Raw genomic sequence first — 26,094 nt, 5'->3', positions numbered from 1 at the left:
AGAGAATGCTAACTACCTCCACAGATGTCATCCCTAGTCTAAAAGCATTAAAACAGTATTTAGTGTTAACTAGCTATTATACTAACTTGAAAAACATGTGAAATAAGATGTAAAATGTCCATTAGGGTCAATAGTCAAAGAATATAACATATGACAGACAAAAAAATAAAAATAACTATATATCCTTCTCTAAAATTTTACCTTAATGCTGAGGATTCAAGTTAATATTTTTTCCCTTCTGGAAGACTCATCATGAAGGTGGTAGAGTAAGCAATTATCAAGCATTCATTCCCTAATGAAAACTACTAAGCCAAAATTAACAAGAAAATATTTTAATGATACTTTTGTAGCACAAAATTAAACTGAGACAGGTAAGAGGAATGTGAGGGAATCTAGAAAACCATCAATTATATGGCTTTATTGTGACATAACCCAGATGTTGAGAATGAACAGGTGTCCTATCAGCAGTCTCCATTTCTCCTCTCAAAGGCACAGTCTAGGCAATATATCCAACAAAGAGGTTGTGCTTAGGCTCCAGTCCCCTGACTTGTTATTTAAAAGTACTACAATATATGAAACCATTTATCACTGCAGTTTCAAATGACTGTCTGTCTGTCTGTCTGTCTGGAGATCACTTCAATTGCTCCTCAGGCCCCTTCAGGCTGGACTTCTGATTTCTTCTTTCTTTCTGACCCTGAATTCGGTAGAGCTTCTTCCTGAGGTCCTTCTGTCGCTTCAGTTTCTCTTCTTCCTCCTTCTGCTTCACTTTGAAGTGTTCTTTGTTGTGCAGATGCCGTTGCTCCTTGGCTTTCTTCATCTTCTCACTGTGCACTGTACTCAGAGCATCCAGCAGCGCAAGGATCTGACAATGGCAAAACCCAGTGAGCATCAGAATATTCTTACAGCTACAGCATGCTTTCCTTCTAAGTTTCAGGAGGCCTAAACACCACAGCTGATGGCATCAAAGTTACAATCAATTCATGATCCAAATGAATATTAACCTAGTGAAAATTTACCCTGAACTAGGAAATTATAATTTGCATGGAAATATAAGTAGGAGCATATTTACTTAGTAAAATACTTAAATAATGGCCTTGACCACAAAACCACCTTTGTTAAATCACTCTGTGGATACTCTGTACAACTAAGAGCGACTTGCCAGCTGTGTGCCTATTATTCCCCATTAAAATGCATAAGGCAGAGCATGACTAAACAAAAGAAGCAAAATGGACTCCGGCCTTTCTTCTAACTTCCAGATCAAGTGCCTTGAATAAGTCTGGCCCTTATCCTTTCCTAATGAAAAGTGAGAATGCAGTAAAAATGCCACGTGTGTTACTGAAAGCATTATTTTCACATCTAAATGCAACATGCTGGAAGCCGTCCATCAACAGTACCTTCCTTTCATGAGGCTCCCGTACGACAGCTGGTCTCAGTCTGTCCTTCGGAATCTTGCCTGCCTTTGCTTGGGTCTTGGGCTTGCTCTTAAATGGCAGGGCCTTCTGCAAGGCTTTTGGAATGTGCAGTGAATTAAAATGTTTCTTTTGCCTCACAATTGGCTGAAAAAGAAAAATAAAACAAAGACTGTGACATATATTATGATCTATGTACATTTAAAACTTGCATAAAATCTTCTCAATGGGTTGATTTTTCCACAAGATCAGTAACACCACAGTTTGCTGACCATCAGAAATGAGGACTCAATCATCCATCAAATATATATTGCCTCAATGGCCATGCACAGCTGCAAACAAAACAAAGGAATATATAGAATATACATATTTACAATTCTTCCAAGAAATCAACTGTGCCCATATCTACAGTATGGACGATAGGATCTCAACAGAGCAGATGAAAAGATCCAAAGTTTCTGTTAATGAAAAACTCTGGCCTTATCTTTGGGGCACTGAGACGGCTTTTTCTAGCCTAACAAGAATAACTAGCTTTTCATCTTGACTATAAACCTCTCTGGATTTAAGGACATAGTTATTCCTCCAATGAGCAGCTGAAATGCCCCCATCCCTGATTCTCATTAAGAAGTTTAACTTTATTCTGTTTCTAATAGAAGGCTGGTTGAGAAAAGTGACATTTAAATGACCAATGAAGGCAAAACTCCTTCTACATTCAGTTTTCAAGCTAACCAAATTCTATGCTTAAATTGAGATGACCAAAATTCTTAACTGTCTCAGAAGTAGTTAATAAGTTGAAAGTTTTGCCCTAGACCTTTACCAAGGTCGACAATTATATAGAGAATATGTCTGCTGTATCTTTATAAATTTACTGTTAAAGACATCACCCACAATAATATTCAATATTCTCTGTTTAAGACACCAAAATATTTTAGAATGAAAGAAATCAGAGAAATCTCCTTCTCAAAAACAAGTAAGCACCACAGACTGGACAACAGGTACTATGTTCTGAAGTATATTTTAAGAGAAATTCATGGCAATGTGATTCAAATTTTATTAACTATTTTACAGAAAAACTAATGTCTGGAAAACTTCTGTTTCTAGCAGAATGGCAGACCGATACCCTGAATTACCCTCTTATTACAAAACAATTAAATATCCTGCATTATCACAAACAAATCTTTTCAAATGCATTGTTAACCTGTGAACAAAATAATGGACTTTCTCAGAGACCAGAACTTGAATGAAAATGGGAATCCAGACAGGCACTGAGAACTTAACATTTTAAAATACTGATGAGGCCAACTACTGGAAAGGATGTGGAATAACTAGAACTCTGATAAGCTGTTCAAGTCTAACCTGGTATTTCAGTATACTACAGGGATCACACACTGATGCTGAACACATGTACCCTGGAACCTGGCAATCCCACCCATGGGGATCTATGGAATGGAACTGTGTGCACATGCACACCAAACAAGTTGCATATAAGTGTTCAGGGCAGCATTTATAATAGCCAAAAATTGGAAACACTGTCCATCAATGGATAAAACCGACATTCTCATACAATGAAATTCTACTCAACAATAAAAACAAATAAATGTCTGCTATATACAAGAACATGGATGAATCTCATAATACTGAAGGAAAGAAACCAGGCAAAACAGTACATGGTATATTTTATAAAACTCAAAAAATATACATGGTATATTTTATAAAACTCAAAAAAAGGCAGAACTCAAAAAAATGTCAGGGGTTGGGATAGCGGCTACCTCTGAGGTGGAGGTGGGGTAGTGACTGGGAGAGGTCACAAGGGGGACTTCTACTGTGCTGGTAATTCTATTGCTTGATCCAGGCGATGGCAAACTTAGGTATGCTAAAATTCGATGAGCTGTATACACTTATTATTTGTGTACTTTTCTGTGTGTATGTTAACACTTCAACAAAAAGTTTATTAAAACTCAAAAAAAACCCTCCCCCTTGCTTCAATAAGAATCAGTACATTAATGTTTTTCAAATTAATACATGTATATAGTACAAAAAAAAGTTCAAAAGAGGTATATAGTTCAAAAGCGGTGAAAAGTTTAAGTCTCCTTTCCAATCCACAGAAAACCACTATTACCACTTGTCCTGTGTTCCTTCCAAAACAGTCTATGAATATACAACATGTTCATTCAAATTTAATGTTACACTTTCTACTTGAAAATTCAAACCACAAAAAACATTACATATGAAGCTTCTGGGTGACACCCATCTACAGAGCACATGGGTGATTGACTGTACCTTATACAGAGAATCCTTGCTAGCCTTTAGTTTGATGCCATGGGAGAGCCGGAGTTGACCAGTTGTCCGCATTCCTGACCAGGTGTCTTTCTCACCAGCTGGTTTCAACAAAGATGTTACTGGGTTATAGAAGGCTGGAACAGAGACAGGATACCAAGTTCTCATGAAGACAATGTCTGGAAAGAGAGGAAATTTACATTAACATTTTCAAAAGAAGATTCATATCCATCTCGGTAAACAAAAGAACAAAATATTCACTCCAAACTTCTCTAGCTGGTTGCACAGTATTTGAAGAGAGACTTCACCAAGTGAACTACTTTTGAATAACACATAGCTTTTACTGGGTGTGGCTGGGCGTGCTACACGAGATGCTCCACCTGGGGAGAGCTACAGCTGACGCCTGTTTCTAAAGACCTAAACTACCAGCTATAGTTCACACTGGCTAGAAATCAATAGTGAATGGTAGGTAACATGCTGTTAAGAACACACCACAAAGGATATTTACCACTCATCAGCAGTTTATCCTCAAAGGTGGCCCGGAAAGCTCCTTCTGGAGCCCGGAGCGCCTTCTTGATCTGTCCCCTTATTCCACTGACAGTTCGAATCACAGCACCTTCAAATTTGGCCACTTCCAAAGCAGAATTAAACATTCCCTACAGGTATATATATACATATATATATTAAAAAATACATACACACAAAGTCAGATATTTTACTTCTGAGTTCATAAATATATCCTTGGTTAAAAAACAAAAAATAATTCATTGAAAGGTGATAAAAAAATCAACTCTATTTTTCCCCCAAAGGTGGAATTACTAGGTCAAAAGGAATACAACTCTATCTTCCCTGAAATAACACTAATTAAGACTCTATTGTGGGCTCATTAACATGTTCATCACTGCTATCTTTGTAGAAGAGAAGATCAAAAAGATATTTATTGGTCTGAACTGGCCTAGATGGCCTTTGCTGTCGTCTCACAGGGCTTGATTACAGTTCATATCCTATTACTTAGGTGCACACACTCAGAAAATAAAGAGACAGCAAGATAAATGCTGATGGTAGTATTACGTTATAAGAACATTTTATGATCATCTTAACTCTGTGTTTTTAATGGAAACACCCTCTACTGATGAAATTTTCAATAAATGTTGCTCAAACTACCCTCCCATGTTATATTGCTCTGTGTTACTTAAATATGCTCAGAAATCTAAAGAAGTAAACTAAATATAAAGAATATAAAATATAAAGAAGTAAACTAAAAATATCAAAGACCAAGTTTATAAAAGATTTCAAATACTTCTCTGAAAACATTAGAACTATATCTTAGACCTACATTAGAATATTTCATTCCTCCTTTAAAAATATACACATTTATAAGCATATGAATATACAGATATATATATGTATATATATATATACCTTAATGAATGAAGTGTTCTTGAAAATTTTATATGGAAAGCCAGTTAGCTTTAATTTCTTCACAATTTTTATAGATTTATCCAGATCAAGGACAACTCCTGTGGCAGCTATCCGGAAATCAGCCTAAAAAGGAACCCCCAAAATGTGAATACAGGAATAATGTCAGCAAGAGAAGAACTACATTTCTCTGTAATGCAACAAATTACCAAAGTGCAATTCACTTACAATCACCTAAGAAAAAGTAAGAAAGAATACATGAACATGCAAAACAGTATTTTAACAAAAGCTATCTGAAACTATAATACACGTACGCCAAAATTAATGATGATATCTTGAGCATTTTCCTGAGGGTGATTTTACAGTAACACAGTTTCACAAAGATGAATGAAAGGGAATATGAAGATTTGGCTACAATGTTTGAGAAATTAAATTTTGGACATTAAGGATGGATTCCATTTGCCCATTATTCTGTTTTCTTTTCTGTTAAATGAGGCCAATAAAACCTGCTCTGATTGGTCAAATGAAGACTGTGTGAACATACCTTGCTAAACCAGATTACTAGGGGGTAGTCTTATGTCTAGCTGGTATCCAATGTATGCCAGAACCTAGTCGAGTGGTTAGCTCATGGTGAGCACTGCTTAAATATTTTTAGAATAATATTAAAAAGCATAAAATATAAAAGCATAAAAATATAAAATGTCATCAGTATCATTACAATTCTTCTATTTCCCTTTTCTCTACTCTCACACCTTACTTAAAAGGATGCAGGAAAGGGCTTCCCTGGTGGCACAGTGGTTGGGAGTCTGCCTGCCGGTGCAGGGGGCAGGGGTTCGTGCCCCGGTCCGGGAGGATCCCACGTACCGCAGAGCGGCTGGGCCCGTGGGCCATGGCCGCTGGGCCTGCACGTCCGGAGCCTGTGCTCCGAGGTGGTAGAGGCTGCGGTGGTGGGAGGCCCGCGTACCGCAAAAAAAAAAAAAAAAAAAAAAAGATGCAGGAAATTTAAAAGCAAAGAGAAGTTTACTATAAATACTTAAAATGAATAATTTTCAACTTAAAGTTTCAGGTACATATTCCATAATCCAGACATTATTTCTCAAACACAATCTATAAAATAAACGATCAAAGATAGTTACCATTATGCCACTGACAGACTGTATTGCCAAGAACCCAGTACCCTGCGGAGTGATAGGACCTTAAAGGAAACAGGAAAAAAAAAAAAAATACAGTGAACCACACATTCTAGATCCTGCTTTACATATATACTCCAATCCAAAAAAAAAAGAGAAAAATCTTAATTGGGATTTCATGAAAGGAAAAAAGCAAAACTACAATGATAAAGCTTAAAAGATTTAAATTAACCTACAAGCAAGTTTATTCTAATCCCTTTTTACCCCAAAAGGTTGCTCCACAATGCATGTGCTGTGGGGTGTATTTCAGAAGCCTCTGTCTTCCATTGTGGTCTTCAATATAATAAAGTGGGATGGTCTGAAACCTCCTCCACCCTACAGAAAAAATGACTGGATCTCGGGACTTGAGGATTTTCTTATACCAACGATGTTTCTTCAGACGCATCTGAAAGGAGAAGAGATTTCAGTAAGATTACTGGTACAAGTATGACCAAAGAACCTCAATCGTTAAGCATACAGTGAAGGGTACCTACCTGTACATATCCAACATTGCCCTCACTATTGCCCAAACCACCCAAAATAATTGGGTAATGTGGGTCAAAGTTAAGCACGAATTCACAGGGGACGTTTTCTATCTCAATTCGGACATACATCCCAGGTCGAAAACCCTCATACTGAACTCTGGCTTCATCATCTTGATCTTCGAATTCTGCCCGGTTAAGCTATACATGAGAGGGGGAAAATAAAACAAAAACAATTAAAAACCCATAATTCTGTTACTTTTAATAAATGTAAGATTAACATTTAAAAAAAAGAGCAATTTCTAAAGAAAGGAACCATGTACAGAATTATTTAGGCTTTATCCTAATTAAAAATAATATGTTTTATCTATACAGTTTGTTCAGGATATGCCCCAACTGTTTACTTCTCTGTTGCTCCAAGCTATACTAAATACAAACAACTCTGAAAGCAGCCCTTAATGTTGGTCGACACTCTGAACTTCCCCATCCACACTTTTCTTACTCTCCCAATTATTTCACACTTTTTCTCTTTTCATCAAACACCCAGTTATCTCCTCCCTCATCCTCACTCTCAGCTGTTGACTGTTTCCTAATTCACCCAAAATTTAAGCAACCTAAAAGAACTTCCACAGTTAGCCCCTCTACCAGGGTTTACACCCATATTCAGCCTTTTATTACAGCTCTGCACTGTTCAATATAGTAGCCACACATGGCTATTTAAGTTGAAATTAAATAAAATTTTAAAATTCAGTCATTTAATCACTTTAACTGTATTTCAAGTGGTCAGTATCAATATGTGGCTACAATATAAGACAGTAAGATATACATTTCCTTAATCACAGCAAGCTCTACTAGGCACTGTTAGAGATTATCCATGCCTCTATTTAATGCCAACCTTTACTTGCACCCTAGATCATCCACTCCTGTTGGACTTTATTCCAACAAATCTTTCCTGTTATTTCTCTCATCTTAAAACCTTTTGACTGCACTTCCTCTCACTATTGCCCCGTTTCTCCGCTTATCTTTGAAGCAAAATGCCACAGAAGTTTTCTAAAGTCTGGTTCCAGTTACGCTGCACATATTCTCATAAATCCCCTAAAATTGTACCTGAACCAATATTCCATTGAAATACTTGCAAAAGTCACTAAAGGTCTCCATATTCTTAATCCAGTGGTCAATTCTGTCTTCACTGTAGTTAACACAACAGCAGGATTTGAAACAATTTATCACTTCCTTCTACAGTGGTTTCCAGCATACTGCACGTCCTCTTACGTTTCTTCTATCTCCTGGGAGCCGCGCAGCCTCCACTGCTGCTTCCTTGTCTCTGCCCAGTCTCCTGAAGTACCCAGTCCTGGTCCTCTCCTCTCCTGACTCCATGCTTACTCCCCAGGTCATTCCACCTATCTCATAGTTTTAAAAAGCACCCAGCTCCTGAGTACATCACATTTAAGTCCCTGGCCTCAACAGCTCTCCAGAACTGACCACCTGACACTCCTCTTATCTGAAAGGTATCTCAAACCTAACAGATCCAAACTTCATCTTCCCAGGTAGACTGACATCAATGAAAGGCTTTCCTCTTACTGATGACAACCCAATGCCTCCAGTAAGTCATCCTTATCTTCCCTCTCACACATCTCACATTCAATCCACCAGGAAATCCTACTGATCTACCTTTCAAAAAAAGTATAGCCAGAATTTGACTCTTTCTTTCCTCTCATCACTGCAACCCCCCACCCCCACCCCAGTGTAAGTCATGTTAATCTTACTGAACTTGTGCCAGGGTAATCCTTTCAAGGGGTAAGCAGATCATGCACGTCTCTCCTCTACTCAAAACCCCCGATGCGGGCTTCCCTGGTGGCGCAGTTGTTGAGAGTCCACCTGCCAATGCAGGGGACAACGGTTCGTGCCCCGGTCCGGGAAGATCCCACATGCCACAGAGCGGCTGGGCCCGTGAGCCATGGCCGCTGAGCCTGCGCGTCTGGAGCCTGTGCTCCGCAACGGGAGAGGCCACAACAGTGAGAGGCCCGCATACCGCAAACAAACAAACAAACAAACAAAAAACCCGATGGACCCCCATTTCATTCACAGTAAAAAAATTCGAAGTTCTTTACAATGACCCACAAGGTTTTAGGTGATTTTATTTTATTATTATTATTGTTTGGTTGCATTGGGTTTTCATTGCTGTGCACACACGGGCTTTCTCTAGTTGGGGCGAGCGGGGGCAACTCTTCATTACGGTGCGCGGGCTTCTCATTGCAGTGGCTTCTCTTGTTGCAGAGCACGGGCTCTAGGCGCGCAGGCATTAGTAGTTGTGGCTCGTGGGCTATAGAGCACAGGCTCAGTAGTTGTGGCACACGGGCTTAGTTGCTCTGCAGCATGTGGGATCTTCCCGGATCAGGGATCAAACCCGTGTCCCCTGCACTGGCAGGTGGATTCTTAACCACTGCGCCACCAGGGAAGCCTCTAGGTGATTTCAAATTATAAACGGCCTAAAGCAAAGACTTCAGAACCAGCCTTACATTTCCTAGTCACTTCTATCAAAGGTCAGAAGACACTTTGAATCACTATGTTAATGACTAACCAGGAGATACTTCTTTAACTAGATGAAGACCTAGGTTGAGCAAACCCTGTCAGCTGCATTTTCACAAATCATATACTTAATCTGCAGAAGACATATTAGGGTATGCTCCCGTTTACAGGGATTCTTGGTGGCCCCACTTGTCAAAGCGCATCTCAAACACTTGCCATCAACTGTACACATCTTTGCCTCCTTCAGAGTCAGTTCATCAACTCAAACAGCCTGCTCAGCATCCCCGGACAGCAGGGCCACACTATCTCCCTTTCAGCATTCCACAGGCTCCCTTTATCTTTGCATCTGACCTTACATTCGAAGTATCCTCTGAACTCTGACCAAGGTGGGTTTTCAGAAAACCATCCCCAGAGAGCACTGGTATATGCATAAGCCACACAGGCCAAGAATCACATACACATTCAAATTATTCAGTTATGGTTCCAGGGAGTGACAATCAGAATACTAAGGCAATGCTTGCATGTAAATAAACACACTGTCTCAAATCACTACTCTGTAAGAGCCTCAAAAATGGTGGCCGTGTCTCAGCCATTTCTGCTTCCACAACATTTAATGCTTGGTACAAAACAGACACTGATATTTTTCTGGTGAATGTCTGACTGAAGAAACCATTAGATAACTGCATGAATAAACACACCTATTTGCATCTTGACCTAGGAGCCCAAACAGGAGGCCCAGAAGTAGGCAGGGAGCAAAGACCTAAACAAAGTTACGTATTCACAGCACTATTACAGCCCTGAAATGAGGCTGATAGGAACTGAGTTTTCTCACCTGTGCTTGTTTCTGCATTTCTCCTTTAAGATCATCAAAGTATGTGTTTTCTCCTTCATCATATTCTGCATCAAACATCTCTTTCAATTTTCTCTTTTTATCCAAATGCTTTTTCTTGGCACTTTCCTCTGCATTGGGGTCAATTTCTTCTTTAACTTCTTCCTCCACATCTTCAACCTTAAATTTCCAGAAGAGAAAATTTTGTAAAAATTTGTAGAGAACTTCTTCTTTAAACATTAAGGCAGATTTTAAAAGTTCTATTTGAGCTGCGAAAATCTTAGTTATGATCATCATGAAAACAAAATAAAACAGTCTTTGTCTCTAAATAACATGTACTGCAACAAGAGACATTTAGACATCTGCATTACAATTAGCCACCATTCCTTAATATGGCTGGGAATGCCAAACATGAATAAAAATAATAGCAACTGTTCCCAACCCAGATGCTCCCAGATACTGTTCTAAAGAAATTTTAGGGAGAACAGGGAATTATTATTTTTTTAAAGCGGCACTTAAAATTAAGTGGAGGAGAATGATGGCAAGACAGTGACCCAGGAGCTAAAACTTTCAATGACTGAAGAATCATAATAAGAAGAAGAGGTAATAGGTATCACTCAAGAAAATTAACAATAACAAATAAACCAACAACTTTTGGTCCGTTCCCACCCTCTTCACTTTTAGGAAGGAATCCATCCATCTCATATGGGGCCTCTTGCAGAACATACTGACCACAGATCAAGGACCAGTGGCTGATGGCTGGCCATGGCCAGGTCATACCTGAGTATCCGGGCCTGATTTTCCCTTGTGCACGTCCCCTGTTTCCAGGTCTTCAAAGTCACCATAGAGCTCCTCTGGGAAAAGAACATCCAAATGACTCCCCTGTAAGTAGGGCCTGCATGTGACACTCTAGCACCACCCAGCACCAAGTGGACTATGTGCTCGGCATCTCAAACTTCATTTTTACTGTGCTTATTGCTACACACCCCTAAAGAATCCCGCACTTACACAGCCTTCTTTTTCTTGTTAAATTTTGTCAGTATTTCATCACCTGTTTAGGTTAAGGAAATGGGCCCAATCCACTTTTCCATATTCTATTTCAAAATGCCACTTAGCCACAAGCTATTTTTCCAGGATAGGTGATGAACATTCTGTAGCACTGATGCATACAGAGGTGGCATGCATGGCCCTGCATGTCAGTCCCCAAACCAACAGTTCAAAGAGTGACTTGAAAAGTCATGGCATGATAACAGCACATATGAAAAAGAGTCTCAACAATGAGATCAACACAGCACAACCATGTGACATACCTAGGAAAGATCTGAGATTACATAAAATACATCATTTAGAGTAACAGTAGTATCCAAAACAATGTCAAGCCCATAAGAAGAGCTCATTAATTTGTTTCTGGAGCTCTAAGTTTAGTTATGGATCCTACCCTTAAAAGAAACAGGCGAGTTAAAACCCTGGGAGGCAACATTTAGAAAGGTATCAAAACATTTTCATACAAGAAAGAACCAAAGGACGTATAAAAGATGGGAAGATTTCATTTGTAATAAAAAACAAAAAAAGGATAAAGTACTTAGGAATAATCCCAACAAGAAATGTACTAGAACTTTAGTTTCAAAATTTTTTAAGTTTTAATATGCTTTTTTTTTTTTTTTTTTTTTTTTTTTTTGCGGTACACGGCCCTCTCACTGTTGTGGCCTCTCCCGTTGCGGAGCACAGGCTCCGGACGTGCAGGCTCAGCGGCCATGGCTCACGGGCCCAGCCGCTCCGCGGCATGTGGGATCTTCCCGGACCGGGGAACGAACCCGTGTCCCCTGCATCGGCAGGTGGACTCTCAACCACTGCGCCACCAGGGAAGCCCTAATATGCTTTTTAAAGGACACATGGAGACACAACTAGGGTGCCAGTGGGACACTGGTGGGGGCCCTCGATGCCCAGGATGACAGGAGGAACCCCAGAGCGACTGGGTAGGACATGGGGGAGTGAGGGGGGAGGAGAAGTGGAGGTCGGACAGGAATGGCACCCCTGAGGGGTGGCTGGGATGGGGGATGGGTTCCCACGCCTAGAGGGACCCTCAGGGGCTCGGAGGATCAGGCATTTCCCCTGTCCAATTGGGCCCCAGGAGGCCTGTGGGGCTCCCGGGCCAGGTCCTCCTCCCTCCAAGGCCCCCTCCAGTCCGCGTTGATCCCAGGGGCATAGGAGGGAGGTACAGGGAGGAGAGGTGGGATATTGGGGCCCTCCAAGATCAGAGGATCAGGGGAGGTGCCGTGGGCGTTTCCCCCACCCACTCGGCCCTGGGAAGTCTGCTGGGCTCTCAGCCTAGTCATCCGTGCTCGTTCTCCAGGGTCCCCTCTGGCCTCATGGGTCCTAGGGGTGTGGGAGGGAGGGAGGAGGGGTTAAGAGGAAAAGAGGTGGACAGTGGTGGGGAACCCTCTAAGACCAGGTCAGAGGAGGTGCCACTCATGTTTCCCCAGCCCACTTGGGCCAGGAGGCCTGCTGGGCTCCCAGGCCAGGTCCCCAGCCCTCTGAGGCCCCCTCCGGGCTGCATTGGTCCTAGGGGCGTAGGAGGAAGGGAGGAGGGGGGAAGAGGGAAAGAGGAGGAGAGGTGGACAGGGGAGACCCTCTGGGGCCAGGGGATCAGGGGAAGCACCGCGGGCATTTCCCCTGCCCACTCAGCTCCAGGAAGTCTGCTGGGGTCTGGTCCCCTGCCTTCTAGAGCCCTCTCCTGCCGCGTGGGTCCTAGGGGCATGGGGAGGGGTGGGGGTGGGGGGAACAAGAGAGGCCAATGGGGAGGGGTCCTCTGGGATCGGAGGACTAGGGGGAAGGCGCCTAGCATTTCCCCGCCCACTCAGGCCCAGTGAGCCTGCTGGGGTCCTGGACCTGGTACTCTGCCCTCCAGGGACAGAGGCACTCCTGGTACCTCCTGCTGTGTTGAGCCTAAGCCCCAACCCCCACCACCCTGCAGGGCCTGTTCCAGCCCTGTGGGTTCTAAGCATAGGCCCCACCCACCACCTAAACACCTAAACCCTGTCCCTGCATAAGCCCCATCCCCATAGCCAAGGCCTTGTTTGGCTTTTTTTTTTTTTTTAACTCCTCTTTTTTACTACTGCAGTTTTCTTTTACCTTCCGGTTGTTGTTTGATCTATATTTTTCTTTTTTTATTCTTTCTAACATATCTGTTAGTTTTCTAATCTTATTTTATTTTCTCTTTGTTATTGTTCTGCTCCTTTTTTCCTTTTCCTTTTTTTGTTTTTTTGCCACCCCACATGGCTTGCAGGATCTTGGTTCACAAGCCAGGGGTTGGGCCAGAACTCCTGTGGTGGGAACTCTGAGTCCGAACCACTGGAATAACAGAAAACCTCATACCCCAGGGAATAGTCATCAGAGTAAGGTCTCCCAGAGGTCCTCATCTCAGCACAAAGACCGAGCTCTACCCAACAGCCTACAAACTCCAGTGCTGGAAGCCTTAGGCCAAACAACCAGTAAAATAGGAATACAATCCCACCCATTAAAAAAAAAAAAAAAAAGAGAGACGATTAAAAAATATGTCAAGTGTCAAGATGAAGGAACAAGGTAAAAACCTACAAAACCAAGCAAATGAAGAGGAAATAGGGAACCTACCTGAAAAAGAATTCATAGTAATGATAGTAAAGATGATTCAGAACCTTGGAAATAGAATGGAGGCGCAGATTGAGAAAATTCAAGAAATGTTTAACAAAGAGCTAGAAGAACTAAAGAACAAACAGAGATGAACAACACAATACTGAAATGAAACATACACTAGAAGGAATCAAAAACAGAATAACTGAGGCAGAAGAACGAATAAGTGACCTGGAAGACAAATGGTGGAAATAACTGCCGAGGAGCAGAATAAAGAGAAAAGAATGAAAAGAATTGAGGACAGTCTCAGAGACCTCTGGGACAACGCTAAATGCACCAACACTTGAATTATAGGGGCCCCAGAAAAAGAAGAGAAAAAGAAAGGGTCTAAGAAAATATTTGAAGACATTATAATGGAAAACTTCCTTAACATGGGAAAGGAAACATGGGAAACCACCCAAGTCCAGGAAGCACAGAGAGTCCCATAAAGGATAAACCCTAGGAGAAACACACCAAGACACATATTAATCAAACTAACAAAAATTAAATTCAAAGAAAAAATATTAAAAGCAGCAAGGGAAAAACAAAAAACAACATACAAAGGATACCCATAAGGTTATCAGCTGATTTTTCAGCAGAAACTCTGCAGGCCAGAAGGGAGTGGCAGGATATACTTAAAGTGATGAAAGAGAAAAACCTACAACCAAGATTACTCTACCCAGCAAGGATCTCATTCAGATTCGACAGAGAAATCAAAAGCTTTTCAGACAAAGAAAAGCTAAGAATTCAGCACCACCAAACCAACAAATGCTAAAGGAACTTCTCTAGGCGGGAAACACAAGAGAAGAAAAAGATCCACAAAAACAAACCCAAAACAATTAAGAAAATGGTAATAGGAACATACATACTGATAATAACTTTGAATGTAAATGGATTAAATACTCCAAACAAAAGACACAGGCTGGCTGAATGGATACAAAAACAAGACCCATATATATGCTGTCTACAAGAGACCCAATTCAGACCTAGGGACACATACAGACTGAAAGTGAAGGGATGGAAAAAGATATTCCATGCAAATGGAAATCAAAAGAAAGCTAGAGTAGCAATACTTGAGATAAAATAGACTTTAAAATAAAGACTGTTACAAGAGATAAGGAAGGACACTACATAATGATCAAGGGATCAATCCAAGAAGAAGATATAACAATTATAAATATTTATGCACCCAACACAGAAGCACCTCAATACATAAGGCAAATGCTATCAACCATAAAAGGGGACATCGACAGTAACACAACAATAGTAGGGGACTTAACACCCCATTTACACCAATGGACAGTTCATCAAAAAAGAAAATAAGTAAGGAAACACAAGCTTTAAATGACAAAATACACTAGATAGATTTAATTGACATCTATAGGACAATACACCCGAAATTGGCAGAACAGAGGTTTTTCTCAAGTGCACGTGGAACATTTTCCAGGATAGATCACACCTTGGGTCACAAATCAAGCCTCAGAGAATTTAAGAAAATTGAAATCGTACCAAGCATCTTTTCTGACCACAGTGCTATGAGACTGGAAATCAATTAAAGGAAAAAACCTGTAAAAAACAAATACATGGTAGCTAAACAGTGCACTACTATATGACCAAGAGATCACTGAAGAAATCAAAGAAATAGAAAAAATACACAGAAACAAATGACAACAAAAACACGACGACCCAAAACCTATGGGATGCAGCAAAAGCAGTTCTAAGACGGAAGTTTATAGCAATACAATCCAACGTCAAGAAACAAGAAAAATCTCAAATAAACTATCTAACCTTACATCTAAAGCAACTAGAGAAAGAAGAACAAAGAAAACCCAAAGTCAGTAGAAGGAAAGAAATCATAAAGATCATAGCAGGGTGGGATAGGGAGGGTGGGAGGGAGGGAGATGCAAGAGGGAAAAGATATGGGAACATATGTATATATATAACTGATTCATTTGGAAAGCAATTATACTCCAATAAAGATGTGAAAAAAAAAGATCATAGCAGAAATAAATGAAATAGAAATGGATAAAACAATAGCAAAGATCAATAAAACTAAAAGTTGGTTCTTTGAGAAGATAAACAAAACGGATAAACCTTTAGCCAGACTCATCAAGAAAAAAAGGGAGAGGACACAAATCAACAAAATTAGAAATGAAAAAGAAGAAATCACAACTGACAATGCAGAAATACAAAGGATTTTAAGAGACTACTACAAACAACTATAACCCAATAAAATGAACAACCACAAAGAAATGTACAAATTCTTGGAAAGGTACAATTTACCAAGACTGAACCAGGAAGAATTAGAAAACATAAACAGACCTATCACAAGTAATGAAATTGAAACTGTAATTAAAAATCTTCTAACAAACAAAAGTCCAGGACCAGCTGACTTCACAGGCGAATTCTATCGAACATTTAGAGAAACACTAACACCCATCCTTCCCAACCTCTTCCAAAAAATTGCAGAGGGAGGAATACTCCCAAATTCGTTCTACGAAACCACCATCACTCTGATACCAAAACCAGACAAAGATATCACAAAAAAAGAAAATTACAGACCAATACCACTGATGAATACAGATGCAAAAATCCTGAACAAAATACTAGCAAACAGAATCCAACAATACATTAAAAGGATCATACACCATGATCAAGTGGGATTTATCCCAGGGATGCAAGGATTCTTCCACATATGCAAATCAATCAATGTGATACACCATATTAACAAATTAAGAAATAAAAACCATATGATAATCTCAACAGATGCAGAAAAAGCTTTTGACAAAATTCAACACCATTTATGATAAAAACTCTCCAGAAAATGGGCATAGAGGGAACCTACCTCAACATAATAAAGGCCATAAATGACAAACCCATAGCAAACATCACACTCAATGGTGAAAAACTGAAAGCATTTCCACTAAGATCAGGAACAAGGCAAGGATGTCCACTCTCGCCACTCTTATTCAACATAGTTTTGGAAGTCCTAGCCACAGCAATCAGAAGAAAAAGAAATAAAAGGAATACAAATTGGAAATGAGGAAGTAAAACTGTCACTGTCTGCAGATGACATGATACTATACATAGAAAATCCTAAAGATGCCACCAGAAAACTACTAGAACTAATCAATGAATTTAGTAAGGTTGCAGGATACAAAATTAATGCACAGAAATCTCTGGCATTCCAATACACTAACAGTGAAAAATCAGAAAGAGAAATTAAGGAAACACTCCCATTTACCAATGCAACAAAAAGAATAAAATATCTAGGAATAAACCTACCTAAAGAGGTGAAAGACTTGTATTCAGAAAACTATAAAACACTGATGAAAGAAATCAAAGATGACATAAACAGATGGAGAAATATACATGTTCTTGGATTGGAAGAATCAACATTGTGAAAATGACTATACTGCCCAAAGCAATCTACAGATTCAATGCAATACCTACCAAACTACCGATGGCATTCTTCACAGAATTAGAACAAAAAAATTTTACAATTCGTATGGAAACACAAAAGACTCCAAATAGCCACAGCAATGTTGAGAAAGAAAAACAGAGCTGGAGGAATCAGGCTCCCTGACTTCAAACTATACTACAAAGCTAGTCATCAAGACAGTATGGTACTGGCACAAAAACAGAAATATAGATCAATAGTACAGGATAGAAAGCACAGAGATAAACCCACACAGACTAGTCACCTAATTTACGACCAAGTAGGCAAGAACATACAATGGAGAAAAGACAGCCTCTTTAATAAGTGAAGCTGGGAAAAGTGGACAGCTACATGTAAAAGAATGAACTTAGAACACTACCTAACACCATACACAAAAATAAACCCCAAATGGATTAAAGACCTAAATGTAAGACCAGACACTATAAAACTCCTACAGGAAAACATAGGAAAACACTCTTTGACATAAACCACAGCAAGTTCTTTTTTGACCCACCTCCTAAAGTAATGAAAATAAAAACAAAAATAAACAAATGGGACCTAATGAAAGTTAAAAGCTTTTGCACAGCAAAGGAAACCGTAAGCAAGACGAAAAGACAACCCTCAGAATGGGAGAAAATATTTGCAAGTGAAGCAACAAAGGATTAATCTCCAAAATATACAAACAGCTCATGGAGCTCAATATCAAAAAAACCCCAAACAACCCAATTAAAAATGGGCGGAAGACCTAAATAGACATTTCACCAAAGAAGACATACAGATGGCCAAGAGGCACATGAAAAGCTGCTCAGCATCACTAATTATTAGAGAAATGAAAATCAAAACTAAAATGAGGTATATCACCTCACACCAGTCAGAATGGCCATCATCAAAAAGTCTACAAACAATAAATGCTGGAGAGGGTGTGGAGAAAAGGGGACCCTGTTGCACTGTTTGTGGGAATGTAAATTGATACAGCCACTATGGAGAACAGTATGGGGAGGTTCCTTAAAAAACTAAAAATAGAACTACCATATGACCCAGCAATCCCAGTACTGGGCATATTGCCTGAGAAAACCATAATTCAGAAGGACATATGTATCCTAATGTTCACTGCAGCACTACTTCCAATAGCCAGGACATGAAACAACCTAAATGTCCAATGATAGATGAATAGATAAAGAAGATGTGGTACATATATACAATGGAATATTACTCAGCCATAAAAAGGAATGAAATTGGGTCATTTGTAAAGATGTGGATGGACCTAGAGTCTGTCATACAGAGTGAAGTAAGCCAGAAAGAGAAAAACAAATATCGTATATTAACACATATATGTGGAATCTAGAAAAAGGGTACAGATGAACCTATATGTAGGACAGGAATAGAGACGCAGACATAGAAAACAGACATGTGGACACATTGGGAGAAGGGGAGGGTGGGACGAATTGGGAGATTAGGTTTGACATAATTACACTACCATGTGTAAAACAGCTAGCTACTGGGAACCTGCTGTATAACACAGGGAGCTCAGCTTGGTGTTCTGTGACAACCTAGATGGAGGGTGGGAGGCCAAGAGGGAGAGCATATAGGTATACATATAGCTGATTCACTTCACTGTACAGCAGAAGCTAACACAACACTGTAAAGCAATTTTACTCCAATAAAAAAATAAAATAAAATAAAGGACACATGGAATAACCTTAGCTCATGCTTTTAAGTGCTTCACATACCAGTCAGGCACTGCTCTAAGTGTTTTACATGCCTTAACTATATTCTTCAACATGACTCAATGAAGGAGGTATTATTAATGTTATCTACTGAACAAGTAAAACCACCATGTGTTTGGAAAGGAAGCCTCAATATTATGAAGACTAATTCTCTCTTTTACATAGTAACTGATTCACTTTGTTTTAAAGCAGAAACTAACACACCATTGTAAAGCAATTATACCCCAATAAAGATGTTAAAAAAAATAAAAAGAAAGAAAAGAAAATAACCACCAAGGATTTCCAGTCTGGAAAAGATGGTGTAGACATATCTCCTCTGTTCCCCCTGACTGTGTATAACCATCAACTCCAGAAACGATGCAAGAGCACAAGAGACAACCAAAGGAAAACTCTGAAAGGTGGAAAGACAAAGATGGGCTGGTGAGCGTCCCCATGACCAGAGGAATGACATAGTGGCCTATGTCTCACTATACCACAACCCACAGAAAGGCAACTTAGGGCCACCATTTCCCAATCCGCAAGTGGCAACAGAAGGCAGCCGCAGAATGAGATAGGCCCATTCTTCCTTCAGATTGAACCAGATCTCACCAGCAATCCAGGTAAACTGGGTATCCCACTGACAGCAAGTGATGAAGGAAAGTGCTAGCCTTCCCAACGAGCTTGAATCTCCTTTCCTCCACCAAGATGTACCAGGTGCCCAAGGGTTATCAGCAAGGAGGGATTCCACCAGGCATGAGGCTCTCCTCTTCCACCTTAAAAACAATATGCGTCCAGGCAGGACCAAGCAAAGGAGATGCCCCCAGAACAAGCAAACTGGCCCCAGAGGCCAAAACAACTTTCCCCAACCTAGCCACACTAGGTGGCCCAGCCTAGGGAAGCTCCTCTGTTCCCCCCAGGTAGCACCAGCAGGAACCAGTAGCACCAGCAGGAACCAGTAGCACCAGATAAACCAAGTACAGCAAAACAGTACCACAAAGGCTCTGAAATTAAATTGTCATTGGAACCACAGCCCATGAAGTAGACCAGGGCCTGTACATTAAACCTAAACAGGATGATCGCCTGCTAAAATTTAAAAATTACATAGGACCCAGGGTCTCCAAATAAAATGTGTGGCTACAATAGAAAATCACCTGTCATACCCAGAACCAAGAAAATCATCATTTGAATGTGAAAAGACAACTGAAAACAACACTGAAATGAATCAGATGTTGCAACTATCTGACTTGTACCTTGAAGCAGCAATTATAAATAAAATTATAAAAGCCAAAAAAAAAAAAACCCTTCAACAAGCAACTATAAATCTTACAGCAACAACCAAAAAACTGAAAACCTCAACAAGAAATTGAAGAACAAAATGGAAATTATAGAACTGAAAAATACAGTAACAGAAATTAAAAAACTGGCTACATGAGCTCAATAGTAAGAGTAGAGATGAAAGAGGATGGACTTAGAGAACTTGAGGCCACATAATAGAATTCATTCAGTCTGAACAACATAGAGAAAGCCTAAAAACAAATGAAGAGCACCTCAAAGACCTGTGGGACAGAAACAAAAAAATCCCAACATCTGTATCATCAAAGTCTCATAAGGAGTCTGGAGCTGAAAGAAATAATGACTGCAGATTCCTAAATCTGTTGAAAGACACAAACTTACAGATTCAAGAAGATGAGTTAATCTCAAACAGAGTAAACCCAACAAAATTCACACCAATCAAACTTCTGAAAACTAAAAACAAATAAAAAATATCTTAAAGCAGCCAGAAAGAAATGACAGATTACCTGTAGGCGCACACCAAGTAAAATGACAGCCTATGTATCTATTCTTTAGAAATGAAGAAGGAAACAGACATTCTCAGATGAAGGAAAGCTACAGGAATTTGTAGCTACCATACTTACCCTTAAAAAATGGCTAAAGGAAGTTCTTAGGCAGAAAGGAAATTATAAAAGGAGAAATCTGAGACCATCAGAAAAAAAAGAAAAAACAAAAGAGAAAAAGAACAGAAATATGGATACACAGAACAGACTATCCAGCTTATGAATTTGTAAAATCATATTTCATAGTCAAAAAAATTATACCACTATCTAATATTCAAGCCAATATTTAAAAGTGGGGAAACTACAACAAACTACTGAATATAACAAAAAAAAGCAAACTCACAGATACAGAGAACAAACTAGTGGTTACCAGTGGGAAGAGGGAAGTGGGGCGGGCCAATAGAGGGGTAGGGAATTAAGAAGTACAAACTATTAGGTATAAAATAAGCTACAAGGTTATATTCCCCATACAACACAGGGAATATAGCCAATATTTTATAATAACTATAATGGAGTATAACCTGTTAAAAGTGTGGATCACTATATTGTACATCTGTAACTTACATAATAATAATAAAAAAAATCTTTTTAAGTGGGGAAGATAAAAGGGCCTAAATGGAAGAAAAGTTTCCACATGTTACTCAAAGTGGTAAAATGTTGGTTAACAGTAGGTGTAATATTACAATATGTATATAGTCTATTTTGACCACTTCTAATCAACATTGTACTGGAAGTTTAAGCCAGTGTACTAAGGCAAGAAAAATAAGTCATCCAGATGGCACAGAAAGAAGTATAACTGTCTTCATTCACAGATCATATATGATGGTCTTTGTTACACAATGGGCAAAAATTGCAAATTCCATGTGATAAAGGATTGTATCAAAAGTAATTTAGAATTAAACTTCAATAATAACACACAACCAAAGTAAAATAATGGGCAAAAGATTTGACAGACACTTCACTGAAGAAACACAGATGGCAAATACGCATGTGAAAAAAGGCTCATTATCATTAATCATTAGGAAAATAAAATGAGATACCACTCTAAACCTTTAGAAGTGTCTAAAATTAAAAAGACCAACATATCAAGCACTGGCAAGGATGTGGAGCAACTGGAAGTCTCATAAAGTGCTAGTGGCAATGCAAAATGGTACAACCACTAAGGAAAACAATTTGGCTATTTCTTAAAAAAAATTAGAACTACATCTACCATATGATTCATTTAGTCCACTCTGAGATATGTACCCAAGAGAAATGAATGCAGTTGTTCATACAAAGACTTGTAGAAGAATGTTCACAGTAGCTTTATTTGCAATAGCCCCAAACTGGAAATAACATAAATGTCGATCAAAAGGTGAACAGATAAACAAACTGTATTGCATTATACAATGGAATACTACTCACCAATAAAAGGAAATTAACTACACAGCAATAAAAAGGAATGAAGATGCAACAGCATGGATGAATCTCAAAATGATTATGCTGAGTACAATAAGTTAGAAAAGACTGCATACCGTATGATTCCATTTATATCAAATTACAGAGGATACAAACTCTTGTATAGTGACAGAAAGCAGAAGAGTGGTTACCTGGTAATAGGGAAAGGACAGAAGGGAGGGATAACAAGTGGCATGAGGAAACTTTTGGGGTGAAAAGTATGTTCATTATCTTGATTGTGGTGATTGTATACTCATGTCAAAGCTTATCAAACTGTACACTTTAAATATGTGCAGTTTACTGTATATCCATTAAACCTCAATACAGCTACTATAAAAAACACAAATCCACCACACTTCCTTTTGGAAACGGAAAAGATGATTCTTAAGTTTCTGTGGAAAAATAAGTAAGAGAATAGTCGGAAGAATTCTAAAAAACCTAGCAGGGACAGGGAGAGATACGAACCAGTCATACCAGTTTTAATAGTTGGTGTCTTAATAGCATACTATAAAGCTATATAAGGGTTTTAAACATAGCAATGATGAATGAACCAACAGAAATCAATGACATAAACTAGAAAAGTCCAAAAACTTTTTTCTATATCTATCAATTAAGAATACGACAAAAAGAGCATTTTAATCATTTGGGAAAAGAACAAATAGTATTGGAAAGAACCTGGTGGCCACCTGGGAAAAACTCTATCTATGCCTCTCAACTCACACTAAAATAAATAGCAGATGAGTCGGTGATTTAAATGCTAAAAAAAAAAAAAAAAAAAAGGAAATCAGGAAGCACTAGAAAAAACAATGGAAGATTTTTCTTCTCCTTTTTTAGATTTTTTTTTTTTTTTTTTAACAAAAGACCTTTTTAAGTATAAGACAAATCCCAAAAGTCATTTAAGGCAAAACTGATAAATCTAACTTCATTAAAAAAAAAAAATTCCACATGAAAGAATCATAAAGTTAAAATACAAATGTTAAAATAAGGGGGTTAAATGTGGTACCTCATATCACAAAAGACTTATTTCTCTAATATATAAAAAATTCTTATAAGTATGAAAAAATATCAACAATAACCCAATAGAAAATGGGCAAAGCATATTCAAAGACAGTCATGGAAGGAAATACAAATGGCCCCCTAACACACAGAAAGGTGCTCAAACTGGCAGAGACCCAAGATTTTGTTAGTGCTCTGTTCATTAATTGTGACAAATGTACCATCCATATGTAAGATGATAATAATCGGGCAAACTGGGTGTGAGGTATGTGGGAACTCTGTACTATATTCACAATTTTTCTCTAAATGTAAACTATTATAAACTTTAAAAAAATAAGCAAAAGACTTAAATGGATACCTCACAAAGGAAGATATTAAATTGGCCAATATGCACATGAAAAGATACGCAACGTCCTTAGTCATCAGGGAATTACAAATTAAAACCACGAGATACTATTTCACACCCACTAGGATGTGAACTGAAATTGTCATCCACTGCTGGAGTTCTCTTTGAAGAACTGTGGGGCAGTTTACTTTGTAATCAACCCACAGAGACAGGATGAACCTCCCACCCAAAATATGGTTTGCATATTGAGACAGATGACACACACATGAATCAAGAGGATATGGAAAGATTTATAATTCACATAATGAGACTTTTTGGGGCGAGTTGGGCAGTCCTCCCAAGCTAGTTCAAATACAGCTTGGGAGAGCGGGCAGAAAAGGAGAACAGCTTGAGCTATTGGTAGTTAGGAGGTGGTGGGGCTTTGGTGACAGCTGGAGTGTATATGGTTTGAACTCCCTCCTGATGCCAAAAGAGGAGCAACTTGGCTTTTTTATCAGCTTGCAGGACAGAAAGGGGGACAGAACAGGTGGGGCTTAAGAGCTGTCATCAGTCTAACATTAAAAATGGAGTCAAACTCTGTTAGTTGCTTATCAAGTTGGTTGTCCATCTACCCACCCATAGCTCTGCCATTCTACTCCTAGGTATTACCAAGAAGAAATGAAAACCAATTTCCACAAAAAAAGACCTATACGTGAATGTTCAGAGCAGCCTTAATTGTAATAGTCAACTACTGGAAACAACCTAAATGGCCATCAAGAGAAAAATGGATAAACGATTGGCATACCCATGCAACAGAATACTTATTCAGCAATAAGAAGAAACAAATTATAATATGAATGAACCTCAAAAACAGTATGCTAAGTAAAAGAATCTACAGACAAAAGAGAGTATTTTTATTATGTAATTCTAGAAAAGGCAAAACTAATTTACAGTGAGAGAAAGCAAAACTAATTTACAGTGAGAGAAAGCAGTCCTTGGGACTGCTGTGATGGTGGGAGTAGGGACTGACTGCAAAGGGGCATGAGGGTTCTTTCTGTGGTGATACTTTATTTCTTGATTGTAATGGTAGTACATGAACATATACAATTGTCTAAACTAGCCAAATTAGAATATTCTTAAAACAGGTATACTTAACTGTATGTAAAACATATCTCAACAAGGTTGATTTATCAAAAAGTAAAACACTGTGTTGAGGGAAAAAACCCAAACACTAAAAAATACATACTGTCTGACTACATCTGTATGAAGTCCAAGATCAAGCAAAACAAATCTATGGTGATAGAAATCCAAAAGTGGCTGCCTGGGGTAGGGGGTGGGTGCTGACTGCAAAGGACACAGACAAACATTTAGGGTGTGACAGAAATGTTCTTATTCTCGTTTTGGGTGATGGATATAAATGTATGTAATTGTCAAAATATATTAGGTTGAACATTAAGCTATACCTTAATTTTTAAAAGTGCTTTCCTTGAAAACAAAACCAAAAAATTCCTTTTCTAATCCCACAACTAACAAATACAAGAAAAAGAAAAAAAAAAAACCTTGTTAATTTTTTAATCATGAGAAAAATAGTAAAAAGAAAAATAAATCCAAAAGTTATGGATCTAACAAAATAGAGAATGTGCAAATCTAACTAAAACACACACAAAAAAGGAACAATGTTAGAAATGAGAAAGTGTAAATAACAGATGAGCACTTTATTCTGTTATAAATTCAAAATTTCACTGAAAGTCTTGTCAGAAAATATTATGAAGAATATCTCATGGGCTTCCCTGGTGGCGCAGTGGTTTAGAGTCCGCCTGCCGATGCAGGGGACACGGGTTCGTGCCCTGGTCCGGGAAGATCCCACATGCCACAGAGCGACTGGGCCCGTGAGCCATGGCCGCTGAGCCTGCGCGTCCGGAGCCTGTGCTCCGCAACGGGAGAGGCCACAGCAGTGAGAGGCCCGTGTACCGCAAAAAAAAAAAAAATCTCATGAAAATGTCAAAATGTAAACACAAAAACCACAACCACCACTACAAGAAAACCAAATTTGACCAATGATCATAGAAGAAACTGAAAATGTTTCTTAGGAAGCCTCTACATACCTATGCATGCCTGCCAAAAATGCTTAACCTGAATCTTAACGTGAATCTAACCACAGCACATAAACAAGAATGACTATTTTTAACAATGCATGATAAAATTTATGGAGAGCTTCCCACTCTTCTTCAATGTCCATATCTAATAAGTCAACTAACCAGAGGGAGAAAATAAGACCATCATGAAAGGAGGAACTAGAATGTTACTCCTGTCAGAACTCTTGTCAGAGTTCCCCAGGCCATTTCACAAGTGACTAATATTTTCAAGTTGACTATTAAAGATATGGAAGAAAATAATATAGAGAGAAGGCAGTCTTCTCTGAAGAATACAGCCATTTACTTACCATCTTCTGCTAAGATCTTGGCTGCATCTTTATCCTCTTCCCACTTCCCAGTCACGAAGCAATCTCTGATACTGTTCATAACCTTATACAGAAAAGTCAGCTTAGTTGACAGGCTCCAATCATTCAATAAATAACTGCTTTGAGAAACAGT

The 26,094-nt window shown here is 39.0% G+C and overlaps 1 protein-coding gene across 2 annotated transcripts in view; it reads right to left on the bottom strand.

Annotated features, from left to right (window-relative positions):
• Positions 1-316: 316 nt before the first annotated feature.
• The window catches only part of BMS1 (BMS1 ribosome biogenesis factor), a 46,162-nt gene continuing 20,384 nt past the window's right edge, over positions 317-26,094 (bottom strand). For both annotated transcript variants that reach the window (XM_082674285.1, XM_082674284.1), the window contains exons 13-23: positions 25,944-26,025; positions 10,895-10,968; positions 10,118-10,294; positions 6,769-6,957; positions 6,500-6,680; positions 6,242-6,300; positions 5,109-5,231; positions 4,195-4,342; positions 3,690-3,865; positions 1,395-1,556; positions 317-862 (exon numbers count right to left, since the gene is read on the bottom strand). In XM_082674285.1, coding sequence (XP_082530411.1) covers positions 632-862; positions 1,395-1,556; positions 3,690-3,865; positions 4,195-4,342; positions 5,109-5,231; positions 6,242-6,300; positions 6,500-6,680; positions 6,769-6,957; positions 10,118-10,294; positions 10,895-10,968; positions 25,944-26,025 — 1,602 coding nt within the window. In that variant the 3' untranslated portion in view covers positions 317-631. The remainder of the gene's footprint in view (positions 863-1,394; positions 1,557-3,689; positions 3,866-4,194; positions 4,343-5,108; positions 5,232-6,241; positions 6,301-6,499; positions 6,681-6,768; positions 6,958-10,117; positions 10,295-10,894; positions 10,969-25,943; positions 26,026-26,094) is intronic.

The sequence above is a fragment of the Grampus griseus genome (genome assembly GCF_964374135.1).
Source record: "Grampus griseus genome assembly, chromosome: 16".
Classification (NCBI taxonomy): Eukaryota; Metazoa; Chordata; class Mammalia; order Artiodactyla; family Delphinidae; genus Grampus; species Grampus griseus.
This window is presented reverse-complemented; position numbering and strand designations above follow the sequence as displayed.